Source organism: Mytilus galloprovincialis, chromosome 5 (assembly GCF_965363235.1).
Source record: "Mytilus galloprovincialis chromosome 5, xbMytGall1.hap1.1, whole genome shotgun sequence".
Classification (NCBI taxonomy): Eukaryota; Metazoa; Mollusca; class Bivalvia; order Mytilida; family Mytilidae; genus Mytilus; species Mytilus galloprovincialis.
In genome coordinates, this window is record NC_134842.1 from 22,396,499 (window position 1) to 22,423,751 (window position 27,253).

Here is a 27,253-nt window from a genome sequence, read left to right on the forward strand (position 1 = left end):
GGGGATAAGGGGCATTTTTTTTTAATGCATTCAAAAGGATAAAACCAGAGGATTTCAATAATATTGACAAATTTCCAAACATGCATGACAAGCGAACATTCGTAACTATTTGAAAAGTAGAAAATAAGTCTTTGAGACTTCTTTTTAAAAGTGCCTTTACAAACTAAAATTTGAAGTGGCCAAAATACTGTTGCCGAGTTTATTATTATTCAAGAAGATTGATTGAGTGTTCGTGTTAAATGTTACTTTTAGTACTCTTGACTTCAACTCTTGTAGCAGTTTTTTTTAAATGAAATAATTTGCTGTTCCCAGAGATAACTACCAACTCTCAACAGAGAACTAGAGATCCTAGTCAGTTAAGAAGAAGACAGAGTTAAATATCTTGCCTTGCCATCTGATGTATCTGGTAATTTGTTGATCACCAGCTGATCTGTTTGCTTTCCTGAAGCTGGAAGGTTTGGTTTTGACTTTATTGAAATCGAATCATGTGATAAATGGTCAGTTGAAAAAGCAGTAATTTTGCAATCATTTGAGTTTCCTTTCGGTGAGGTGTTTCCTATGTCCTTGCCATTATCTGATGATGATGTCAACACTTGCAGAAACTATAAATGTAAACTTAAAATTGAATTCATGTGAATGATGGACTACTTATATTTGTAATGTATTGTTTCTTGTATTTTGAAATTTTGTCCAGCCTTTGACTTTTGTCGAAAAAAGCCAGACATAGCGATACATTTCATCGTCGGTGTTGTAGTGGCCGGCGGCAGCATCCACAAATAATGACTTTGTGGTTAAAGTTTTTGATCTTTGATGACTTTCTTAAACTATCCTTGATTTCTACCAAACTTGGATAGAAGATTGTTTATGATCATAAGATAGTGTCAAGATAAAAAAAAAAAAAAAAAAAAAAGAATCCTGTTTATCCATAGTGTAGTTCATGTAGTATACTCATAAATGGACTTAGGCCGTGTTCACATTGACCTAAACTTGATGTTGTGTTAGTGTAACTCACACGAAAACTACACACATTTATGTTCCCATTGATAAAACACAATGTTAACATGTAGTTAAAATCATGATTTGTCTACATACAGTCGATAGCCAATGTAGGTCTTGTGTAGGTCAAGTGTACACAAAACTAGGTATTTAGAACATTAATATTACCATGTATTATATATTTAAGGAATAAACAATTTGTTTTAATAAAAAATGATATTTAGAACAATTATCAATAAGGTTTCTTATTAAAATATTTGTTTTCACTTGATGTAAAAAAAACCATAACCACTCTTTGCCAAATACTTCTTAGAGAAGATATATGATTTGAGATAGAAATGTAGTGATCCTTAACATCTCAATCCTTTTTCTTCATCTGTAAGCACGCTGCTGCAGCCTACATTTTCTAATGCATAATCAAGACATCTTTAGTATCTTGAAGCTAATGCAAATCATCAAAATGGCTTTCATAAAGGAGCAACCACAACTTCAAAGATTCATAAAGGAGCAAGCTCTTAACTTCATAAAAAGGGGGGTATGTTTAGTTTTGTGTGTCAAAACTTATTTCATGGGGACGTTTTTTATTCAGTTTTTTTTTATTTTGGCAATCAAATAATTTGTTTTTCAATATTTAACACTATAATGTACAGGAACTCTGGATTCAGAATATTTTTTTATCATCTGTTTGACCAGAATAATTTTTTTTCTCAAATAAGGGATCAGAATATTTTTCAAGGAGAAATCCATCCCTATTTTTGAAGTCAAATGATCATTCCCTAAATGCTAGAAAAGTTAGTAGAAAAATTATATAAATATTTTATAGTATACCAAAGGGAGGTCTTCTTCAGATACATGCAGTCGCTTGGGCTCTGAACAACTCTCACCATTATTTTGTCTATGTCTTTTCTGAAGAAAAATGAAAGATAATATTAAAGATACTTATAGATTTTCCTTGATATGACCAAATAATTACATTAGATGTATATTTCATAATAAAACTTTATTTTGATTGGCTAACTGCACATCACGTGTTATTCCGTAGGCAATTGCATCACTCAATAACACTTTTCATTCCTGATAGCACGTGGTCCCACAATAAAGTGCACAGGTTAATAACATAAAAAATTGATAAAATTCGTGTTTTCATGGTCATAGCTAAAAAATGTAATTATAAGTATTGAATGCTTCTTTTTGTAACTTTATAGGGTTGTAAAAGCGTTGACCCTGCACACATTTATAGTATGAAGCGCTTTCGCGCTTCATACAAAATGTACTTTGGTCAACGCTTTTACACCCCAATAAATTTACAAAAAGAAGCATTCAATTCCTGATAATTACATTAGATGCATGTTTCATAATAATACTGTATTTTGATTGGCTAACTGCACATCACGTGTTATTCTGTAGGCATTTGCATCACTCAATAACACTTTTCATTCATGATAGCACGTGGTCCCACAATAAAGTGCACAGGCGAATAACATACAAAATTGATAAAATTCATGTTTTCATGGTCATAGCTAAAAAATGTAATTATAAGTATTGAATGCTTCTTTTTATAACTTTATAGGGTTGTAAAAGCGTTGACCGTGCGCACATTCTTAGTATGAAGCGCTTCCGCGCTTCATACAAAATGTACTTCGGTCAACGCTTTTACACCCCAATAAATTTACATAAAGAAGCATTCAATTCTTAAATGATAATGTGTTTTTCACTGTTCAACCTATGACATCATTGTTAATTTTCTTGACATCTGGCATGTGCGCCCTTAGTTTCTAGTGATAATTTTGCAAATTACTCTACTGTGCTGAATTATCAGTTAGTAAGATCAAAGAAAAAAATTGTAAAATAGCAATTATTTAGAATATACATTACCAGAAATGAATTAAGCATTAAATGGAGCAAATTATTGCTGTGATTTCTTGAGTGCAAAAACAGTCTCAGAAAACGCATAAATAGACAGCTTAAAATATATTTCAGTGTCCTAAATTTCTAAATGTTTTTTGGGGCAAGAAATTTTATAGTGTACTAACTTAAAATATGGTACATGTACTTTAAAACTATGCATATATAGTAGAGTAGTATAAGTCAGTGAATTTAAGAAATGACAAAAAAACGACAAAAAAAAATCATTGTATATTTCACATAAAGTTCAACTAATCAAATATGAAATAATTTACTTACTTTTGCAGTCTTTGAAATATTGTTGCTTTTTCTCTCTGGTTTTGATGTATCTTCATGAATGTAAACTGTGCTGGGGATTAGTTGCTCATTCAAATTTGATTCAGATGATATCAGTTGATATTTGGAATTAGAGAAGTTTACAGGTGATATTGGATGATGCTTGTCATCAGCTTCTGGTTGTGATCTTTGTGTTAAAATTGAAAAGCTGTCTTTACATGAGCTCACACAAGTATGTTTTGAAGATTGATTCCATTCATGGTCCAAATTAAATTTGGTGTCGCAAAGGTGATCATGTGCATGACTATCATAACAATATGAACTGTCACAAGCAGCATTCAGATTTGCATTTGTTGAATTTGTCAACTTCATCAGCTGATTGTCGTTGATGGTTGGAAAACTTAATACTTTTTGAGATGAGTTAGTTATGTTTTCTGTTGTGTTAACAGTGCAAGGGGAGCTGTGAGAAGAGTCACTGAAACTGGAATCCTGACTTTTATCATCATTGTCAGTGTAAGTAACTTTCTGGAGACTTGGACATTTCCAGTACTGTGTATCAAGTTTAATACCAATTTGTTGCAGACACTCCTGTACCTCTTTCTTATCCAATATTCCTTGTAGTTCAAGATATTTTAAGGAATGATTGATTATTGCTGTTTTTGACCAGATTATATAGTATTTGGTTATATCTGATGTATTTCTCTGCTTCCATGCTTTGACCAGAGGTTGAAGTTCTGGTGGAATTTTTATGTCCTCTTTAGATTCACAGTATGTCAGTAGATTATCCACTAGTTTTCTTCTATTTTTACTTTGATCAGGATATAAATGACTAGGATTCCATTTTGCAGGTTCTGTTATCCAGATACCAGGACTCTTTTCTAGATAATTTAACTTTTTAGCTATCCTACCGAATGTAGTGGCTATGTCTTTTACTATATCTGTATAACTTTTCTTACAGCCATTACTAACTTCTTCAGAAAAAAAGATTAGTTCATGAATGTTATAGAGATGTAGATGAAATTCAAGGTCCTTGCTGTATTTATGTAGACATCCTTTTGCTGCTATCAGTGTATCTAGTTCTTTTCTGATGATATCGGGTTCATACAGCTCAGTTTTTTTATTTTTCCATGCAATTATTTCCTTTTGATATTGCTTAACTTTCAATTTCGTATGTTCATCATCAAATTGGGTAGTTTCTTTAAAAACTTCTTCCCTATTACAGTGTTCTTCTAAGCATTCCAGCAGTTTCTTGTCTGTATCAATATTGTATCCTTGACCTTTAGGTTTGTTTCTTGGGTCATAAAAAAGGCAGTCAGTAGGCCAATGCAATGGTTTTTCTTTCCACATACCACCATTTTTATTATCAAAAGATTTATATTTAATAAGTGTAACTAGTATTGAGCACATGTCATAAATCCAATTCCTTTCTTTCACTGAATCTGGTACCTTTCTCAGTGTACTCAGAGTGGGTCCAGGGTTGATCTCCACATCACCCGAGCACCACAGTAGATACAAAATTGAGTCTCTGTACTCATATTTCAGTGACAGGTACTTCTTGAGTTCGGCAGATTTGTGATGTCCACCAGATGCAATCAAAAGTAATGTCAGCATCAGCAAAACGTTTGTCAAATTTTTCAATTTCTCCATTTCTTCTTCTACTTCCATTGTTGCAATGAAAGTATAGTGGTCCTTGTATTTTTCAATATTTGCATCTTTCTCATTTTTACTGCGATGCCTTACAGTGCAATAGCAATGGTAAATAACTCTCTTTATATCGTTGACTGTATCATCATTAAATTTTAGCCATACTTTTGTTATGCTTGATGTCAGTTTTTGTAGGAACTGGCCTTTTGAACATATCATATTGATATCCAAGATAAATTTAGATAGCATGCCATATTGCCTGTTGCATGAAATTATCAAATATTCAGTCAATCCTGATAATATTATATCTTGTATTTCTGGTTGTAAATCAAATGTACACAAAATCTTGATAATATCATATAATTTAAATTCATTGTGGTTATTTGTTCTTTTTATAATTTTCATAAAGAATAAAAAGGATAACTCTTCTAAACGTGCATCCTCCTTCATCTCCATCATGTCTTTTATTCTTTGAAGATATAGAGCTAATTCCTCTTTTCCCCATAAGATATTTTCATTAACTGAATCCAAAGTTACTAGGGGGTTGTTATTCGACAATATTATTCCTTTATTATTGTTTGAAAACAATCTTTGAAAACTTTCCACCCCGTTCTGTATCTGAAGATCATAGACAGGAACTACACCTCTAGGCATGCAGTTTTTTTTTTGTTCTCCCATAAAACAGTAACATGGGAATTGATATATAATTTCTATTGGGGAAAGTAAAGATACCCTAAACTCCAGAAGTCTCATTAACACCAGATTCATTTTGCAAGTTTCATGACAAGATACATAACTATCCAGTAAAATGAGCAGACTCATACAGTATTGATTTCTAGGGTAACATCCTATGTCTTTCAAATGTTCATTAGTAGTTAAACTTAATATAAGCTGAGAAAAACATTTGTTAAATTTCATTTTTTTGCTATAATGATTGGCTTGCATCAGTGTACTGCTGCATAAAATTAAAACTTTCGCACAATCTTTAGGATGTTTCTTCATTGCATGCTGTATAAGTTTAACTATATGTGGATCACCCAGTATTTCTTTATTGTCAATTGTCGGTATGTACTCATTAAATACAGAGTGCATAGAAAATTGTCTTGTATTGATCATTCTCAATATTATTGTTTCAACGGTTTTCACTTTTTCCATCATGTTTAATGATGCTTGGTGATGTAAAATATGTATCAATACATTAATAAACATGTTGTTGAATGAATAATCAAAAAATGGATGTTCTTTTATTAATTCAAAACTTTCTATAAAGTAATCAGCATGGTAATGAATCAGCTGTATAAGTGTTTTATAATCTTTGGCTCCCATCAAGTTTTCACAGTAGGCAAGTTTCAAACAAAATTCACTTATGGGATCTAATTTCCAGATAGTATGTATATTTGTAAAAATTTCATTTAGATTGTCTTTGTAGTACATGTCAAGGTAAAGTTGACAAAAAGTCATACAGTACTGTGATTTCAGTCTTCCTGGAAAACCTTTCATTACATTTAAAATCTGAATTATGTTTCTCCTTTCTGATGCAACCAGCACATGATAAGCAATTAAAAAGAAAAAACATATTGGATTACAGGTAATCATAAACTCCCCATCATTTTGGATTATAGTATGTAAATATTCCTGTAGTACATTTATATCTGTAGACTGAACAAAGTGTTCAATTTCTGATTTCATAACACTAAGCAATCCTTTTCTCTTTTCAATATTAAACATATTACTACACATTCTTGATATATGTTTCATGAATGTCAGAAAATCTTCCATATTCTGACAGTTTTCTGGTTCAACTGTTGACTTAGTCTCCAATGGGATGGACAACCCTCTATCACATGCATCATATTCAGCTATTGCCATATTTCCAATTTCTTTAGCAGTTTTAAGTATTCAGTTTTATTTCGCTTTTCCCTAGCAGTCTTCTCATTTATATATTGAGTCTATAATTAGGTACTAATCAACTTTTAATCTGACAGGAATCTAAGGTGGCTTTAGAATAATTATACCCATTGTAATATCTACAAGATAAAAAAAATAAATACCTGTATAATAAACTACATACTGTGGGTTCATTTATTTTCGTGGATAACCCAATTTAATTGGATTCCAATTTTCATAGATACAAGAAAAATTATATTTTTGGAGCATATTTAATTTTGTGGTTGTGTCAAAGTCTGCATACCAGACTATAGAAAATGTGAGTATTTTGTTGACCTTTACCCACTAATTCCACGACAATTGTTATCCCACAAATAATAATGAATCCACAGTATATAATTTCTTAATAAAATATATGTGTAGCTTAATTGGTGTGACCGCAGAGGTTGAATCCAGAACCAGTTTGGATAAGTATGGACACAACATTCTAGTTTGATACAGCTCTGAATTTGAATTGTGATTAAATATTTGACACAGATTGAGTGTGGTTAAAAACTTAGAAATTTGAAATTGGACATTTACCTTTTACAGTCCAATATTCAAAATTTAAATACATGGTTAGATTGAGCATTTTAATTTTGGACCCTTTGGACCTTAATTTGAACCAATTTAAGAACGGAGCCCAATATCAAAAATCTAAATAAAAGGTTAGATTCGCCATATCAAAGAACCCCTATAATTCGATTTTTGATGAAGTCAAACAAAGTTTTTGGACCCCGATTTGGACCAACTTAAAAACGGCACAAAATTCAAAATCTGAATACATGGTTAGATTCAGCATATCAAAGAACCCCATATACATGTATTCAATTTTTGTTGAAAACAAACAAAGTTTAATTTTGGCCCTTGATGTGGACCAACTTAAAAACTAGGCCCAAAATCAAAAATCTAATTATCTGTTTAGATTCAGCATATCTAAAAAAAAACTTTAATTCAATTTTTGTTAAAATCAAACTAAGTTTAATTTTGGACCCTTTGGACCTTAATGTGGATCAATTTGAAAATCGGGGCTTATAATCCAATATCTTAATACATAGTTAGAATCAGCATATTAAAGAACCTCAAGAATTCAAGATTGAATTAAACTCCATTGAAATTGTTCAACAAATAAGCAATTTATAGACAGTTTTAGAAAAGTATTGTTTTTGGCCTGTATTTCTTAACATTTATGGCCATAACCTCCAAAATCAATCCCAACCTTCCTTTTCAAGGTAAGGAACCTTGTTGGACAATTTCATAGAGATCCATAGACTTAATTATACTCAAGTTATTGTCTAGAAACAAGAAAACCCTAGTTTTTTGGTCCCTTTGGCAATTCATTAAATGTTAGCGCAAAACCCCAAAAAATCAATCCCAACCTTCCTTTTGATGTATGAAACCTTGTGGTACCATTTCATAGAGATCCATACACTTAATATACACAAGTTATTGTCTTGCAGCAAGAAAATATCTTGTTTTTGGCTCCTTTTTGGCCCCTAATTCCTAAACAGTTAGGCAGTTACCCCCAAAATTAATCCCAACCTACCTATTCTGGTATGGAACCATGTGTACAGTTTCATAGAAATCCATACACTTATACTTAAGTTATTGTCTGGAAACCAAATGTCTTCAGACGACGACAATGAGGTTGACAACGTCATAACAATTTATACAACTGCAAAAATTTTGTGGTCGTTTCAGTTAGAGTCGATATAAAAATGGCAACATGTACAGGAACAGATGGTAATGTTAATAAACATAGAAAAGTATTTTATCAATGCTTATTAGAGTTATTTCCCTTGAAATATTATACACATTTTTTGAAAAATTATATTCGAGAACCAGAAATTGTAGAGACATGGGACCTTCACCAATAACCTTAAGTTCATGTGACCTTTCATTTGCCAAGGTCAAAGGTCACAGAGAGCAAAAAATTTGTACACTTAAATTTCAAACATTTCGGAATCAACAACAGCTAGCCACCTGAAATTTTCAGAAATTAAAGAGTTTAATATGGTTATATATGTTTGACTAAATACCAAAAATATTTGATGAAAAACAGAGAAAAATAAGCAGTTTGAAATTTTAAGTTTTACATTGACTTTGTAAGTTCTATTTATAAAATTGATATTGCATCAGTTTTTGGAATTTGAACATTGAACATCTAAATGAGCTATATTCAAAAATAAAATTTTAAACCCCCTTTTCTGTCCTAAAGATAAGTGGGGTCATTAAGTGCAAAAATTCAAATCTCTAAAATGGTAAGGTTGTCGCATATCAAATGAATGTCAATAAAGCGTATATTTCAGATATAAAATTTCTGCCAACAAGGTGCAAATAAGAAACTGTCTTAGAAGGTAAGTTTGACATATATCAGATGAAAGTCGTAATGTGTACATTTCAACTATCAAATTCCTGTCTCCCCAAAAATAAATTGGATGGGGCTATTAAGTGCAAAAAAATCAAACTTCCTAGAAGATAGTGTTGTCACATATCAAATGAAAGGTCATCAAGTGTACATTACAAATATCTAATTTTCTATCACGAAAATTTAGGCGAATAGGGTCATTTAGTGAAAAAAGTGGAACTTTTTGTAATTTGGATTTACGCTATAGTATGTTATGAATCCAAAACGACAATTTAACTCAATTGGGTGCTTTTCTCATCACTTGTCATCCAGTGTCCATTGTCGCCGTCGTTAACTTTTACAAAAATCTTCTCTTCTGAACCCACTAGGCAAAATTTAACAAAACTTGGCCACAATCATCATAGGGGTATCTAGTTTAAATAAACTGTTATCACAGAGATATGTCTCGGCTTTTTATAATTTTGACTATGCAAATGTGGAAATTAAAATAGCAATACTTTAACATGTTACATAAGTTATGCAAATATTCAAAGTCAATGAACCATGACTGAGGTACATGGCTTAACAATCTCCATGTAAATGAGATGTGCCAATGCTAATACAACTGTATACTAAATACCATTGACTTATTATAAGTTGTTCCCTTAAACAAAACTAAACACAAACATTAACTTGTAAACTATTTAAAGTTTCAAAGTCAATGAACCATGAAGAGGGGGTGGGCCAATATAATGTCCATGGAAACGATTCTTGCAAATGCCAATACATTTGCATACCAAATATCATTGACTTAACATTAGCAGTTCATCTTAAACTGATCTAATCACAAACTAATACATGTGAACTAATCAAAAGTCGATAGACCACGACTGAGGGGGTTGGGCCAAATATTCTCCATGGAAATAAGATGTGCTAATGCTTATACAACTGAATACCAATTAACATTGGCCTACCACTAATGGTTCCCCTTGAACTGACCTAATCACAAACTAATACATGTTAACTTTTCAAAAGTCAATAGACCATGACCAAGGAGGCAGAGCCAAATTATCTCCATGGAAGTGAGATATGCCAATGCTTATACAACTGCATACCAAATAACATTGACCTACCACTAGTGGTTCCCCCATAAACTGACATAATCACAAACTAATACATGTAAAATAAGCAAAAGTTTCAAAAGTCAATAGACCATGAGGGGGAAGGGCCAAATAATCTCCATGGAAATGAGATGTGCCAATGCTAATGCAACTGCATACCAAATATGATTGACCTACCACTTGTGGTTCACCATAAACTAGACCTAATCACAAACTAATACATTGTTGACGCCGCCACCGGAAACAGCATACCTATGTTTCGCTTTTTGACTCCGTCAAGGCGAGACAAAAATGTGTCTGATGACCCCTGTTTTTTTAGATACTTTTTATCATATTTAGAGCCTATTTTATTGTGGTCTTTGACAGAAACTTATTTTGTATCAGGGGCAGATGCAGGAATTTTCCAAAGGGGGGTTGCTATCCCAGGGCAAAGGGGGGGGTGCAAAACATATGTCCCGATACAAATGCATTGATCGGCCAAAATAAAGGGGGGGTGCGAACCCCCGGAACCCCCCCTCTGGATCCGCCACTGTGTATGGATATATAACACAGACAAAAGATGATTCAAAATTTTTGAAGCCTTGTTAACTCAAAATAGAAACCTCCTCTGATTAGTATTATGTCCTGCCTATGGTAATAGGGGGCATTATGTTTTCTAGTTGTTCATTCATTGTCTGCCAAATAAAAATTTCTATAAATGTTGCAAAATAAAATCATACTTTATTTTTTGTTTGAATCGTAGCTATTATATATATATATATATATAAATAAGAAGATGTTGTATGATAGCCAAATAGACATCTCTCTACTAAAGACCAAATGATGTAGAAGTGAACTAAAATCACTGTACGCCCTTCAACAATGAGCAAAACCCATAACACATGGCTAGCTATAAAAGGCCCAAAATAGACAAATGTGAAACATTTCAAATGAAAAATCTATCAGCATGATTTATGTACAAAACAAAAAAATATGCCTCTTTATTAAAATAAGGTGGAAAATGCCAGGAACTCTATATTTTTTAAGTGGTCTCTCAATGCTTTTGATGCAAGCTAATTGACAACACATTGTTTTATGACGTCAGTTGAGTAAGAATACAGGATAAGTTTCACAAGTGGATTCCAGTTTCATTCTTACTAGGTCATGTTAGTTGAAGGCATTTAATACAGTTTCAAGGGAGTCAACTGTTGGCTGACATTAAGCTTTTGTTTTTCTGAAAACCGTCACTTTTTGGGGGATGGCATATGTATAATTTACCGTTTCATAAAATTTTGTCAAAGTATTTACTTTGACCCTTTAACAAAAATATAAAAATTTCAAATATTTTGAACCAACCGTTTTATCAGAAAAATTACACTGGTTATATAGCAGTTTGACAAACACTAATTTTGATCATTGAGAAGTTTTACATTCCCTTCACAACACAACGTAATTTAAACGTTTAGCTGATTTTACAGAGTTATCTCCCTGAAGTGTTAGGTACCACCTTAAAAATCCCCGCTTGAACGATATTTAGTATAAATGATACTCCATTTATGTTTCTCACACACGTCAACTTCTACCCCTCAAGATAACTGCATTTGATTCTCACATTTTGGGTACGGTATATATGTAGGACTTGCATATTGCGTGAAATGTGTGTCACAATTCAATATTTATGCAATTACATAAATATATTAAGATATGCCTTATTAATTCTGCATATGCATTTCTTTGGTAGGGGTGAGCAGCTGAGACATCAAATACCGCACCCTTTTCATATATTTTGTTTATCAAAAATATATACCCTGTCATATATCAATTAACGAAAAACAGACCTATAGATATATTTAGATATTTTTCATCGTCTGGAACATTAGTATAGCGATTATTACGTGAACCCCTCAGGGGGTTCATGCTTACATACGTATTGGCCAGTTTTTGATGTGTCTATGGGCCACTCTAGGCTAGGCTACCACGTGACATTGTAACAACAATCGAAGTAAATTGGAAAGTAAAACAATAAAGACTAAGTTGCAGACAATAAATCCTTTAAATTTTAGAACCTATTTGCCTTTTTATAAAATATATTTGTTTTTACTAATGTGGATGTTTATAAGCTCTTTGATGTGAAAGTTCCTAAACAAGTATAATGACAATGCAATATCAATAATGATAATATGAGGCAGGCATTACCTGTGAAAGGGGACGATGGTCTGTATGATTTTTTTTTTTTAATTCAAACTTCAAAATCTGTTAAAAAAAGAAACGGAAATACCGTAACGTTTCCGATTTTGGTTCTGTTGTTAGGGATTTTAGTTCAAGTTTTGACATTATTTAAGTAATGACGTCATATCCAATGTAAACAAAGAAACGCTATCATTAGGTAACGTTTTATTCATATCAAAGAAATATTAAAAATGAAATTGGTATTGTGTTCCTTCCTATATTTTACTAGACTGATAAATATATATTTGACTTACAGTTTCATGACAAACAAGACCGGAAAAAGGAAGTAGATTTCTGCACAAATTCAGGGGAAAAAAAAGTCTGGAAAAAAAATTTAACGATTTTGAGTTCATTAGTGGAATCATTTTTTTGCGGGAAATTTTCAAAATTAAAAAAAAATCTTGTTTGATTGTTCTACCGTAATAGGGAACTTTGTCCACTTAATATGAGGCAGGCATTACCTGTGAAAGGGGACGAAGTCTGTATGAATTATTTTTTTTTGGAACTTCAAAATCTGTTAAAAAAGGGTGCAATCAACAGTGTTTTTCTATGACGTTATATTTTAAAGACCATGCCTCAGTGACCCTTAGTGGTGGAATGGTTAATAAAGATACTTACAGGTATAAAACTAGACATCACTGGAATCAGAATTTTCTCTAGTTTATATTGAAATAAAAATATAGTGTACTTTCAATATAATAAAAAAAGTTCTTTCCAGAGAAAATGTGGAAAAAGTTGCCTAATCAACATAAAAAACCTGAAATCTGGTCATCTCGTTTCTCGTTTCTCCTTTTGTTAATAGAGATTAGACCGTTGGTTTTCCCGTTTGAATGGTTTTACACTAGTAATTTTGGGACCCTTTATAGCTTGTTGTTCGGTGTGAGCCAAGGCTCCTTGTTGAAGGCCGTACTTTAACCTATAATGGTTTACTTTTTAAATTGTTATTTGGATTGAGAGTTGTCTCATTGGCACTCACACCCCATCTTCCTATATCTATGTGCATATACCCATGTAAACATGATACAGGCACATTTCCCATAATCAAAACTGTATGAAATTCATAGGTTTTTACCTGGCCTTGAATAAAAATCTTGTTTCAGGGTACAGTTTCTTGCTTCAGAAAGAGCTACAGTGGCTGCAAATAAGTTTTCAACTTTCACTGCCAAAAAAACAGGATGTTTACAGTGTTGTCTCCCCTCAAAACATGTATATTTAATCTAATTTTTATACAACCGCAAAAAATTATGCGGTCCTATATTGGTATGACGTTGGCGTGGTCATCTGAAGACATTTGGTTTTCGCACTATAACTTAAGTTTAAGTTAATAGAAATCTATGAAATTTAAACACAGATTTATGACCACAAAAGGAAGGTTGAGATTGATTTTGGGAGTTTTGGTCCCAACAGTTTAGGAATAAGGCGCCAAAAAAGGGCCCAATAAGCATTTTTCTTGGTTTTTCGCACAATAACTTTAGTATAAGTAAATAGGAATCTATGAAATTTTAACACAAGGTTTATGACCACAAAAGGAAGGTTTGGATTGATTTTGGGAGTTTTGGTCCAAACAGTTTAGGTATTGGGGGCCAAAAAGGGCCAAAATTAAACTTTGTTTGTTTTCATCAAAAATTGAATTATTGCATGGGGTTCTTTGATATGCCCAATCGAACCATATATTTAGATTCTTAATTTTTGGTCCATTTTTCAAACTGGTCTACATTAAGGTCCAAAGGCTCCAAAATTAAACTCAGTTTGATTTTAACAAAAATTGAATTCTTGGGGTTCTTTGATATGTTGAATCTTAACCTGTACTTTTTTTTATTTTGGGCCCAGTTTTCAAGTTGGTCCAAATCAGGGTCCAAAATTAAACTTTTGTTTGATTTCAACAAAAATTGAATATATGGGGTTCTTCAATATGCTGAATCTAACCATGTTTTTAGATTTTTAGACAACCGCAAACGTTTTCTTCATATTGCTATCACGTATGCATTGTCTTCGTCCGAATACTTTTAGTTTTCGCACTCTAACTTTAGTAAAAGTGAATAGAAATCTATGAAATTTTAACACAAGGTTTATGACCACAAAAGTAAGGTTGGGATAGATTTTAGGAGTTTTTATCCCAACATTTTAGGAATTAGGGGCCAAAAAGGGCCCAAATAAGCATTTTCTTGGTTTTCGCACAATAACTTTAGTTTAAATAAATAGAAATCAATGACATTTAGACACAAAGTTTATGACCACAAAAGGAAGGTTGGTATTGATTTTGGGAGTTGAGGTCCCAACAGTTTAGGAATTAGGGGCCTAAAAAGGGCCCAAATAAGCATTTTTCTTGGTTATCGCACCATAACTTTAGTATAAGTAAATGGAAATCTATGAAATTTAAACACAAGGTTAAATATGACCATAAAAGGCAGGTTGGTATTGATTTTAGGAGTTTTGGTCCCAACAGTTTAGGAATAAGGGTCCAAAAGGGTCCAAATTAAACTTTGTTTGATTTCATCAAAAATTGAATAATTGGTGTTCTTTGATATGCAGAATCTAACTGTGTATGTAGATTCTTAATTTTTTGTCCTGTTTTCAAATTGGTCTACATTTAGGTCCAAAGGGTCCAAAATTAAACTTAGTTTGATTTTGACAAAAATTGAATCCTTGGGGTTCTTTGATATGCTGGATCTAAAAATGTACTTAGATTTTTTATTATTGGTCAAGTTTTTATGTTGGTCCAATTCGGGGTCCAAAATTAAACTTTGTTTGATTTCATCAAAAATTTAATAAATGGGGTTCTTTGATATGCCAAATCTAACTGTGTACATGGTGTATGTAGATTCTTAATTTTTGGCCCTGTTTTCAAATTGGTCTACATTAAAGTCCAAAGGGTCCAAAATTAAACTTAGTTTGATTTTAACAAAAATTGAATTTTTGGGGTTCTTTGATATGCTGAATCCAAACATGTACCTAGATTTCCAAAATAACTCCTAAAGGGGTCAATTGACCATTTCGGTCATGTTTACTTAGGGAGCTACCATTTGATTTTTATGGGGGGGCTAGGAGGTAAAAATTTTGTCCTGCATTTTTTTTTAGTTGTAATCTCTGTCCTGCCTTTTTGTTTTTCACTCTAACCGGTCCTGCTTTTTTTTTTTTTAGTTTATCCTGCCTTTTTTACATAAATTGTCATCCTGACTTTTTTTTTTGCAAGTGTCTCATCCTGCCTTTTTTTTTTAACTCAAAACTCCTTAATTTATTTTGAATTTGAAAGTACATTGACCCAGAAGTCTTTTACAGAAGATTTTAAAAGAAAAATTTATCGTCGAACATAAATTAGACACCCCAGCTACCTTACATTTTGTACGTACTACAATGAACTGGAATAGTAAAGTCACAGTAATTATAAGTGTGCAATACCTGTACTTTATTAACAATTTTTGCTATTTGACATTAAATTCAAATATTTAACTACTAATATGTAAGATTCTGTTGTTACTTTAAAACAATTGAAACTCTTACCGTTTCTTTAGCTTTAAGAAGTTATCAAGACAATGTTTTTATACGTCTAAATCTCTCCTCAGTCGGTCCTTTTGTGTGTAATTTATATCAGTGTATTATTCACATATTTCTTACCTGTGTGCAGTGAACAGATCATTGATTAGGGATAATTTGGGATAATTTTTTTTTATGTCAGTAGAATTAACCTTAAAATGGTGAAACATCAATATCATTCTATTTAGAATGTATAGTGTATTAATTTAACTTGAAGATTTAATATTTTGATCCATACATTAATCCTTTAATAAAGAATTTTACTACAAAGCCTAAAAGGCCCCATTGCATTAACCAAAATGAACTAAAAATAGAAGAAAAAAATCCCTATGATATTTTTAACTTGCCTTAACCATATATTTATTTTAGTTTTGCATTTACCATTGCCTTTCTAAATTAAAAAAGGGGGATGGTAAGTCTTGGGGAAACATAAAAGAGGGACGAAAGATACCAAAGGGACAGTCAAACTCGTAAATCTAAAACAAACTGACAACGCCATGGCTAAAAATGAAAGAGATAAACAGAAAAACAATAGTACACATGACACAACATAGAAAACTAAAGAATAAACAACACGAACCCCACCAAAAACCAGGGGTGATCTCAGGTGCTCTGGAAGAAAACTGTTTTTCACAATTAAAGTTACATGTAACTGCATAATGTAATATGAACGAAAGTAAAGATTAAAATTATGTGATTTGATTTTTCAATAATAATATCTCTTTACTGCTCTATATACTCCAATTGAGATTATAGAATTGTATTTTACAATTGAATTATAAATTACATACTGAAACCTGTCTTGATGTGTTTTACAACTTGAAAATAACATATTTTACACAAAAAGATTCCTTTTGATAATTACAATAATAATACAGTTAGAAGAAAACTGTGTTTTGATTAAGAAATATTTCTTTAAAGTTTTTAAGTATACATAGACATATGTCATCACTTCTTGATAACTTTTTGATCAGTATAATTTCATCTGCTCAATATCACCTGTCCTCTTGAATTCATGATTGTAAAACTTTTGTGGTCGTATATTGGTATCACATTGTCGTCATTGAAGACACATTTGGTTTCCGGACAATAACTATAGTTAAGTTAATGGTTCTTTATGAAATTTCACCTTAAGGTTCAATACCACAAAAGAAATGTTGGGATTGATTGTGGGGGTTATGGTACCAATAGTTTAGGAATAAGGGGCCATAAAAGGGTAAAAAACAAGTATTTTCTAGTTTGGGGACAATAACTTGTGTGTAAATGTATTTCAAAACCAAGCAGTTGCACATTTATCAGCTAATCTAAATAATTATGATATGGTATCTTGCAATCAAATTAAGGGTATCAATTTCACTGCACCAGATGTTACCTGCTTATATCAAATATGTAATAAAATATATACCTTCATGTGCTACTTTTTGAGTAAAATGAGTTCTAAATTTCAGATATCTTTTTTTTTTTTTTAAACATTTCTAATTTAGAAAACAGAGTAAAGTGATTTAGCTACAAATTAGCAATAATCATGTATGTTTTATTTGATAATAACAATACAGACAATACAGTTAATATTGTTTTCCATATATACAAGACATTCAGTGGTTAGATAGAACATGGGATAAACAATTCAGTGAAGGGTAAACAGATGCATTGATATTTAAAATAGGTACATTTGTATGTATATGAAGTTTGACCTATTTAAAAACCTCAGGTTAAATACGGTTATCTCGTCCTATTTGTTGACACTAAACTTGTGTTAAGGTAAGTGGACTTCCTTGTAAAATACATTTTTATACAGAAGAAACTAAGATTTATAGGATTTTAAAAGGGGTAAAATATATGTATAAATAAATTGCAATGTTTATGCATAAAATGAATTATTATAACATGGACTGCATGAGATCTGTTTCATGTAAATCATGTGCAGTCCTCTCCTAGGTGTGGAAATGTAAATTAATCATTTTTGAATGAATAAAAGAAGATGCTTGTTATAATTATGTCAAGTAGATACCAACCCTACTATATACAAAATTAGATATTTGAAGATCAACATTTGTCTTTACGTGCCAAGCTTTCAATCTCCCCCAATATTGTTGACTAAACCAGGTGCACATCAAGGTGCCTGGCAAGCCATTTACTTAGCTTTGAGTGCTACATGTAAAAAGTCTATGCATTTATCATATTTGAAGCTCTAAAAGTTGGACTGTGCCCTCTGCATGTCATAAAGGGTCATCCATAATTGTCAACCATCCTACAGATGTGAAAATTAACAAATATTAAAAACAAAAGTATGACAAATATAAGTCTGACAGGATAAATATATTATTACAGGTAAAAATACACATATACCTGTTCAGATAATGAGATATCAAATATATAGTTGATTGAAAAGCTAAGCATGTAAACTAATAGATTATTATAAACATGTGATAACTGAGAGTCAAATATTAGTCCTATTGATAATGATATACCCTTACTGTTTCAGGCCAAGGTAGTTCCCCTACAGCTAATTTACTGGGAGGTTTCACTGATCAGATAGCTAGCAAAGCTTTAGATATAGCATTGAAAAGTAACATACCACCAACCATGAGTAGACCAGGGAGTTCATCATCTCCAGGAACCAGACAATATTCTATGGCTGCCGGTCACGGTAATGCTGGTAAGGTTATTAAGGTCAAGTTCAAGTACTGTATATTCAGAAATTATTGCAAGGTTTTTATACATGGGAATAATGTGGCTGGGTGTGTATCACAATGAAGAACTCACATTCTGATATCTGATGCATTATCTGTTACATATTGCAGCATTTTTAGCTCACCTGGCCCGAAGGGCCAAGTGAGCTTATGCCATCACTTGGCGTCCGTCGTCGTCCTTCGTCCGTCGTTGTCCGTCGTCGTCGTCTGTCGTCGTAAACTATTTCAAGAATCTTCTCCTCTGAAACTACCGGGCCAAATACTTCCAAACTTCAACTGAATGTTCCTAAGGGTATCTAGTTTATAAATTGTATCCGAGGTTTTGATCTATCAACAAACATGGCCGCCGTTACTTAACATAGAACATAGGGGTCAAATGCAGTTTTTGGCTTATATCTCAAAAACGAAAGCATTTAGAGCAAATCTGACATGGGGTAAAAATGTTCATTAGGTCAAGATCTATCAGCCCTGAAATTTTCAGATGAATCAAACAAACCATTGTTGGGTTGCTGCCACTTAATTGGTAATTTTAAGGAAATTTTGCAGTTTTTGGTCATTATCTGGAATATTATTATAGATAAAGATAAAGATGCTTTTGAAGAAAATAGGACGATTCAAAGAACATTTAAATAAATTGAAAGGCCAAAATAATCATTGATGAGAGATTAAACCAAAAAAATTCAGGTGAGCGATTCAGGCTCGTTATAGATAGAGATAAACTGTAAAGTGAGCAATAATGTTCAGCAAAGTAAGATCTACAAATAAGTCTATCTGACCAAAATTGTCAATTGACCCCTTACAGAGTTATTGCCCTTTAAAGACTTTTTTCACAATTTGTTCATCATGTTGACACTTTAAAAAATCTTCTCCTTTGAAACTGCTGTATCAATTTCAGCCAAACTTAGGCTAAATGAGTTTCATAGTACATGTATCTAGTATAAATTTTATATTTTATTTCCTTGTATGTCTAGAAACATAGCTTCTATGGCTAAAATAGAACATAGGAGAAAATGATTTTTTTTTTGCTTTTGAAGAAAATAGGATGATCCAAAAACATATAAATAAATTGAAAAGCCAAAATAATCATTGATGAGAGATTTGACCAAAAGAATTAAGGTGAGCGATTCAGGCTCTTGAGAGCCTCTTGTTTAAAATTGCATTTAAAAAAAACATATACAAACTTGGGATATCATCAATGGAACAAAACATCACCAATCTTAAAACTTATCGAAATCATTGCACAGTGGACAACAATGGATGCGTAAATTTACATCCAATGAGAATACACAAGTTTTGGAAGAATGAATAAATGAAGCTAAGATGGCAAATATATGAAACTTACAAACTCTCAATTATTAATGAACTTCAAAATACAGCGACTTTTACAGAAAATATTCCCCATCTTATACATCTTATAATATAACAGCATTTATGATAATGGGGTGAAAGGCACATGACCTACGCATTTAGTTTAAAGAGCAGCCAGAAAAATTCAAGTCATTTTGATTCTTATTGGATGTGGGGTAGTTCTTGTATCAATTATTTTTTATAAAAAAATATTTTACATATTTTAGGCTCCATGATTGTTTCACCAGACGCCTTACCCCCAAGGGCTAAAGCTACCTATGATAAAGTGAAGAAGTTTATAAGAGAAGAAATCATGCCATTAGAAAAAGACCTGGACAAACATTCCCTACCCTCGGCAGATATGTGGAAAGTCCCTCCGGTTGTTGAAAAACTCAAGGTATTCCACACATTAAAAAAATCGCAGGTTTAATGTAAAATAATTTGGTGTTTGTTGTCTGTTTTATTATTTCCTTTCTTCAAACACTTAGAATTAGTGATACTACACAAATATACAGGTATAAAGCTTGAATAAATTACTTATCTGTAAATCTTGATATTAAAGTGTAAGATTATTATGGCAGAAATAGAGTTTATATTTGATATGTTAAATTTTGGCATATTGTTTCAATTTGTGTACCTTTTTTATTGCATTAGCTGTCATAAAATTTCTTTTGAATCAATCATTGGTTGGAAATGTGGACTTCAGATTTGATGATCAATGTACATTACTTTTGGCCATTATTGTAACAAGTTCAGATTTCAGAAGGTAGAAACCTTGTTTCATGGATGGAATATAAAAAAAAAACATATGTTTTTCTTGTACATTTTAGGCTAAAGCCAAAGCTGAGAGACTCTGAAATTTATTTTTACCAAAAGAGTCCGACCCAGAAGGCCATTATGGAGCAAGATTTACTAATGTGGAATATGCATTTATGTGTGAAGAAATGGGAAGGTCTATGGCTGCATTTCTGGTGAGAACAACACATGATAATGTTGACAAATTGATTTTTAATTAACCTTCAAACTCAATGATCTTGCTTCAAAAATAATCTCTAAGCAATGAATTTCCAGGTATTTATCCTTGATAATGTGGTTTATCGTCCTTCCCTACGCCTACATCACCCTGCTCAGTCACTCCATAGTTCTAGTATAACAGCTTTGAGACCAGAGCAGGCATTATTAACGAAGACACAATGTCTAAGGAGAAGTTATCAGCAATGTTATAATTTGTGAGGAGACACTATCAAGCTTGCTGTTGTGAAGCTTAAAACTATCTTAGGGAAGGGGAAAAGACCAGTAATAGAACATTAAACAGATAATTGGGTTTTCTTCGTAAATATATCGTAAAATATCAGCCACTCAACACAATGTCAATCTTTTTAGCTCATTTGCTGGGCTCACTTGCCATAAAGTCTCACATTGTGGGTCAAGGCTGATATTTTATGAAATCAATGTGTAGAAAATGTGATAATTTATACATAATGTTGTATGATACTAGAATATAAAATAGTTATTTTAATAAAAAAAATTTAAATTCCTTCAGAAAAAAATTCTTACTGTTCTATCCTTCAAAGACCTTTACATATGCCTTTTGGTTTATTACTTTCATTTGGTTTCCATCTCATTAGTTTATACCAGGAAACTACCATCTTCTTTTATTCATACAATTAAAGATACTTGAAGCTTTACTTTATATTTATGTTTTATAGTTTATATATTTCTTGGGATACTAATGTCATCTATATTATATCATTTGCTTCATTGAAAATAGGAAATTGTAATTTTCATACAATTCTTTCACAAATTTTATTTTTTTATAATGTGAAGTTTTCATGAGATATTTTTGCATTATTTTCTAGTCACAAAAAAAATGCTTGCCCAAATTAAATTGCTTAACAGTAGTAATTTTCAATTATTTTATTTGTTGAATGATATCTTAGGTTCTAAGATATAAGAAGATGTTGTATGAGCGCTATTATGAGACAACTCTCAATCCAAGTCAAAATTTATTAAAGTAAACCATTATAGTTCAAAGTACAGTCTTCAACATGGAGCCTTGACTCACCACTAACAGCAAGCTATAAAGGGCCCAAAAATTACTAGTGCAAAACCATTCAGACAGGAAAACCAATGTTTTAATCTATATAAAAAACTAGAAACACTCATAAACCACAGTTTCAAGATTCAATAGTTTATTATAGTCTCACCACACACATACAAGTATAAACACAATATAATATTAAGTACACAATATAAAATTTAGAATGCATGTGCCATTCTTAAAAGAACTATGAGAGACTGTTATATACAATTATATAAACATCAGAATTAAAACAAACGATAACTACTGAACATCAGATTCCTGACTTAGGACAGGTGCAAACAGTTGCAGCAGGTTTAAATGTTTTAATAGGTACCAATCTTCACCCTTATCTGAAACAATAATGTAACATCACAACATTTAAATACACACTATAAAATATCAATTGAATTGGCTTAACTCAATCAAAAGACATTAATACAAGTGAACATGAACATAACAAATAAATTTGACTGATTTTTGAAAATAAGTTTATAATTAAAATTGAAATATTTTTTTAAGACCTTGACTAATTTGACCTCATTCTTAAAATACATCCTCCTTTTAAATTTTCCAGGTATTTAACTGTAGTGCACCAGATACAGGTAACATGGAAGTTTTAATGAAATATGGAACAGAAGAACAGAAGAAACAATGGCTAACTCCATTACTGAATGGGGAAATGAGATCATGTTTTGGGATGACTGAACCTAACGTAAGTTTATTTCCATTCTAAATTTTATTATGAGGTGGTTATTTTTTTTAAATCAATAGAGAGAACAAAGTGTCCTCATTAACATTTAATAATCTTCAAAACCCATAAGTCAAAGACAAACTGACAATACCATGGGGAAAAAAGGACAAAGTCATAAAAATCCTTAAAACACTACATACAAAACTGAAAATCTTAGCAATACTAAACCCATCAAAAACTGGAGGAAATCTCAGGTGCTCCAGCTCCTCATGTGGCCCCAGTTTTGTTGTTCATGATAAGAACAAAGTCAGTGATATGTTTGATTCAATTAAGTCACAATCAAGGTACCAAAAACATGAATGGGAACATATCTGTATTCATTCTTGACACATAGGTTCAATGAGGGCTAATAAACTATAGTGTAGCTTACAAAAAATTTTGAATGGATGACTTAGACTCTACCACTTGTTCTTTTTAAAGTTATTTAAATAGAAAAAGATTAATATGTTTGAAGTTTGAAATTTGTGTATATTTTGTTGTATTATAGATTTGTACATGCTATTTTTATGAATTTAAGTACATTTTAATAGTAATTTTTTAATAGTAATTTGTAAAACATCTTTTGAACAATTTTGATATGATAATTTCAATAGAAGATAGCACTTTGAGATGTATAGAAAAATATGGTTTTATTTCTTTCGAAAGCAAATAAGATTTTTACAGGAAATTGAAATATCTTTTTCAAAGGATTTATAATGATTTTTTGTAACGACGAAATGCTTAAGATTGACCAAAGAGGTTATCTCTATTTACTATTTTAGGTTGCTTCCTCAGATGCTACAAATATCCAGTCATCAATTGTCAGGGATGGGAACCAGTATGTTATCAATGGTAGAAAATGGTGGACGTCAGGTAAAAAAAAAGACTAAATATTACTTAGAATTATATCACAATACTTTAAAAGGGTATTGAGTGGGCAGGTCTGTTAGTTAGTATTTCTCTATTTATTCATTTTTGTCTTATATTAACTGTTCTTTATATTATTCCTACCTTGGACCCACTATTTATGATTCTTGGAAGTCTATCAATTATTGGCAGCAAGTCTCAAGGTATTTATGAGAACCTTCCATCATGTTTTTTGTTGTTAAATCTCACCATTCTGAGAAAAATTTACTTCTTTCAATTTTATTTTATAGTAGAAAGCTGATTTTCCTGTAAATATTTATAAATTACTGTCAAATCATTTTTTTTATAAACTGAGATGTGGGTTAAACGTCAATGATACAGCTACCCAACACCATGTATTTGTGTTCAACAATATAGAGTTCCCAAAATAATGGACATTTTAGTTTTATTCATTAGAGTGGGGCTCTCATATTCGCCGTGGATACAATTTCGCCGTTTTATGATTTTGAGGTGTAAAAACTTCAAAGGATGGCTGAAATGGCAGAAATATGCCGATAAATTATATCTTTATAACACATATGATTATTTTTGAAAATGAGACCAAATTTCGGCACTTACCGCAAAGGACAGAAAAACTGACTACGATTTTCAGCAAATTTCCTGAATGAAATAAAAAGATTTCCACAGTTTATGTTGAGGTCTATATGTTTTTGAAGTATACTGATATTTCTATATGAAGATAACTTCAAATGCAAAATATTCTTGAGCTTGAAAACTTGTTTGTTTGAAAATAATCATCTGAAAAGTTAGATTAAAGGGTGTTTGAAATTGCCTGATGTTTTGTCAATGGGGGACACATATTCGCCGTTTTTGTACAATTATTTAAACCCAAATAACTGCAGCTTTAAACAATATTTTTCAAATCAATTTCATTATAGATTGCAATAGCAGACATGTTAAAGGTGTACAGAACTGAAATTTAGGGCAATCAGTCAAAGATTTTCTAAGAAATACTTCTTTGAAATCGTGTTATTCATTCAGAAAATTGGCTGAAAATCGTTATCCGTTTTTCTGTCCTTTGCGGTAAGTGCCGCAATTTTGTCGTAGTTTAAAATAAAATCATATTTGTTATAACAATCTTAGTTACCGGCATATTTCTTCCATTTCAGCCATCTTTTGAAGTATTTACAACTCAAAATTATAAAACGGCGAAATTGTGTCCCCGGCGAATATGCGCACCCCACTCTATATATTGTAACTCACATGATATTTTTTTTAACAATTTCAGACCCAAAACAAAGTGGCGTTCGGTAAACCATTGGCAGCTCAAGGAACAATACAGACAGACATAGCTGAGTCTAGGATTGAAATAGAACAAACAAGATTACTGGTCCTTAAAGCAGCTCATATAATGGATATGTATGGTAACAAGGTAAGACAGGGATCCAGTGTTGACCAGTGTTACATCTAAGGCCGACTTCATTTGGAACCCGACTTCTGACTAGAGTTCCATATGAATGGTTAATAATTTTGAAGAGTAAGGTCTCTAGATTACTGGAAGTACAAGGCCCCTACTATGAATAATGTTAATTTCAAATTTGATTGGATTGACATCATAACATCCAGGATATCGAGTTGATCTCAAGGAACCCAACATCTGTTACTAGTATTGTTTGTAAGATTATTGAAAAAGTTTTATTTAAACATTTGTATAATTATATGAGGAGTAATAACCTTTTGTCAAAGTTTCAATCTAGATTCCAACCAGGTGATTCTACTGTTAATCAGTTAATCGAAATATATCATAAAATTATTAGTAATATGGATAGTGGTAGGGATGTAAGGTTTGTATTTTGTAATGTATCTAGAGCTTTCGATAAAGTTTGGCATAAAGGACTTTTATTCAAACTTAAACAATCTGGCTTAAAAGACCAGCTCTTATCTTGGATAGAAAGTTATCTTTCGGATCGTCAACAAAAGGAAGTTTCTGAAGGCTTTTCGTCAACTCTAAGAAGTATACATGCAGGTGTCCCCCAGGGATGAGTTTTAGGACCCTTTCTGTTTCTTAATTATATAAATGATATAGTAAATGACATTGCTAATGATATTAGACTTTTTGCAGATGACACCTCTTTATTTGTCATAGTAGATGATGATCATGCTGTAGCGGCTGCTTCTTTGACTGATGACTTGGATGTTATCTCAAATTGGGCAAAATCATGAGCTGTTCAATTTAATTCTAAGAAAACTAAAAATATTGTATTTACTAGAAGGGAAAGGGAGCATCCACCAGTATTTTTTTGGATAAATGGCAAAGAGGTTGAGAAAATAAATATTCACTGTCATCTTGGGATAACATTTCAGTCATCAGCTTCATGGCACACGCATATTGGTATTATTTATGAAAAAGCATGCTCGCGTCTTTCTGTGCTTCGTCAAGTTAAACACTTATTAGATAGGAGTTCACTTATACATATTTATTATGCTTTTATTAGACCTATATTAGAATATGGTGATGTTATTTAGTGCAATTGCTCCCAGCATGAGACTGAGCTTCTTGAAAATATTCAGATAGAAGCTGCTAGAATTATTACAGGATTACGATGTTATTCCTCCAGATAAAAATTTATATTGAATTAGGTTTAGAAACTCTGGAGAAAAGACCTTATAAACATAAGCTTATACTGTTCTACGAAATATTAAATGGGATGACACCTGCATAGATATATGAGTTAGTCCAGCCATATCTTCCCAGACAAACCACTTATACTTTGAGGAATGAAAATAACACTTTTCACCCGCCTCTTGCTAGAACTAGCTCTTATTTTAATAGTTTCATTCCTTCCACTATAAGACTTTGGAATAGTCTTCCTTTGAGTTTACAAAAATCACCAAGTTTGGGTATATTTAGAAGTGGACTGGATAAGTTTTATAGGACTGATGATATATTTAAACCTTTCAACTATGGGATAAGGAAACTTAATATAAGTCATTGTCAACTCAGAAATAATGCTAGCAACCTTAAATCTCATTTGTTTAATCAGTTCTTATCAGAGAACACTTTTTGCACAAACTGTAACCATCCTGTTGAGGATAACCAACATTTCTTTTTTATTTGCCCCAAGTATAATGATGTAAGACAGATCCTTCTTGATTCCATTTACTCCATTGTTGATAATGTTGACATAAATATTGAATTACTACTTTTTGGAAACAGATTATTTTCATATGATATAAATATTGCTATTTTTAAATCTGTTCAAAAATATATCAGTGACACTCAACGTTTTGTTTGAAACTTACTTAATTTGTATGCCCCACCTACGATAGTAGAGGGGCATTATGTTTTCTGGTCTGTGCGTCCGTTCGTCCGTCTGTTCGTTCGTCCGTCCGTTCGTTCGTCCGTCTGTCCCGCTTCAGGTTAAAAATTTTTGATCAAGGTAGTTTTTGATGAAGTTGAAGTCTAATCAACTTGAAACTTAGTATACATGTTCCCTTTGATAAGATCATTCTAATTTTAATGCCAAATTAGAGAATTTATTCCAATTTCACGGTCCACTAAACATAGAAAATGAT

General features: G+C 31.9%; 1 protein-coding gene and 2 long non-coding RNA genes across 3 annotated transcripts in view; 1 reads left to right on the plus strand and 2 right to left on the minus strand.

Annotated features, from left to right (window-relative positions):
- Nucleotides 1-27,253, plus strand: part of LOC143075411 (acyl-CoA dehydrogenase family member 10-like) — a 60,058-nt gene that overhangs the window by 29,276 nt on the left and 3,529 nt on the right. The window contains exons 13-18 of the mRNA XM_076250808.1: nucleotides 18,443-18,616; nucleotides 20,225-20,394; nucleotides 20,828-20,968; nucleotides 22,655-22,792; nucleotides 23,593-23,683; nucleotides 24,966-25,109. Of these exons, the coding sequence (XP_076106923.1) occupies nucleotides 18,443-18,616; nucleotides 20,225-20,394; nucleotides 20,828-20,854 (371 nt within the window). The 3' untranslated portion in view covers nucleotides 20,855-20,968; nucleotides 22,655-22,792; nucleotides 23,593-23,683; nucleotides 24,966-25,109. The remainder of the gene's footprint in view (nucleotides 1-18,442; nucleotides 18,617-20,224; nucleotides 20,395-20,827; nucleotides 20,969-22,654; nucleotides 22,793-23,592; nucleotides 23,684-24,965; nucleotides 25,110-27,253) is intronic.
- Nucleotides 390-5,413, minus strand: LOC143075414 (uncharacterized). Its single transcript, XR_012978304.1, has 3 exons — nucleotides 3,181-5,413; nucleotides 1,825-1,902; nucleotides 390-602 (listed from the first exon to the last, which is right to left on the minus strand). It is a non-coding gene; the product is annotated as an uncharacterized LOC143075414 (long non-coding RNA).
- LOC143075415 (uncharacterized) lies at nucleotides 5,936-16,044 on the minus strand. Its single transcript, XR_012978305.1, has 2 exons — nucleotides 15,925-16,044; nucleotides 5,936-6,848 (listed from the first exon to the last, which is right to left on the minus strand). It is a non-coding gene; the product is annotated as an uncharacterized LOC143075415 (long non-coding RNA).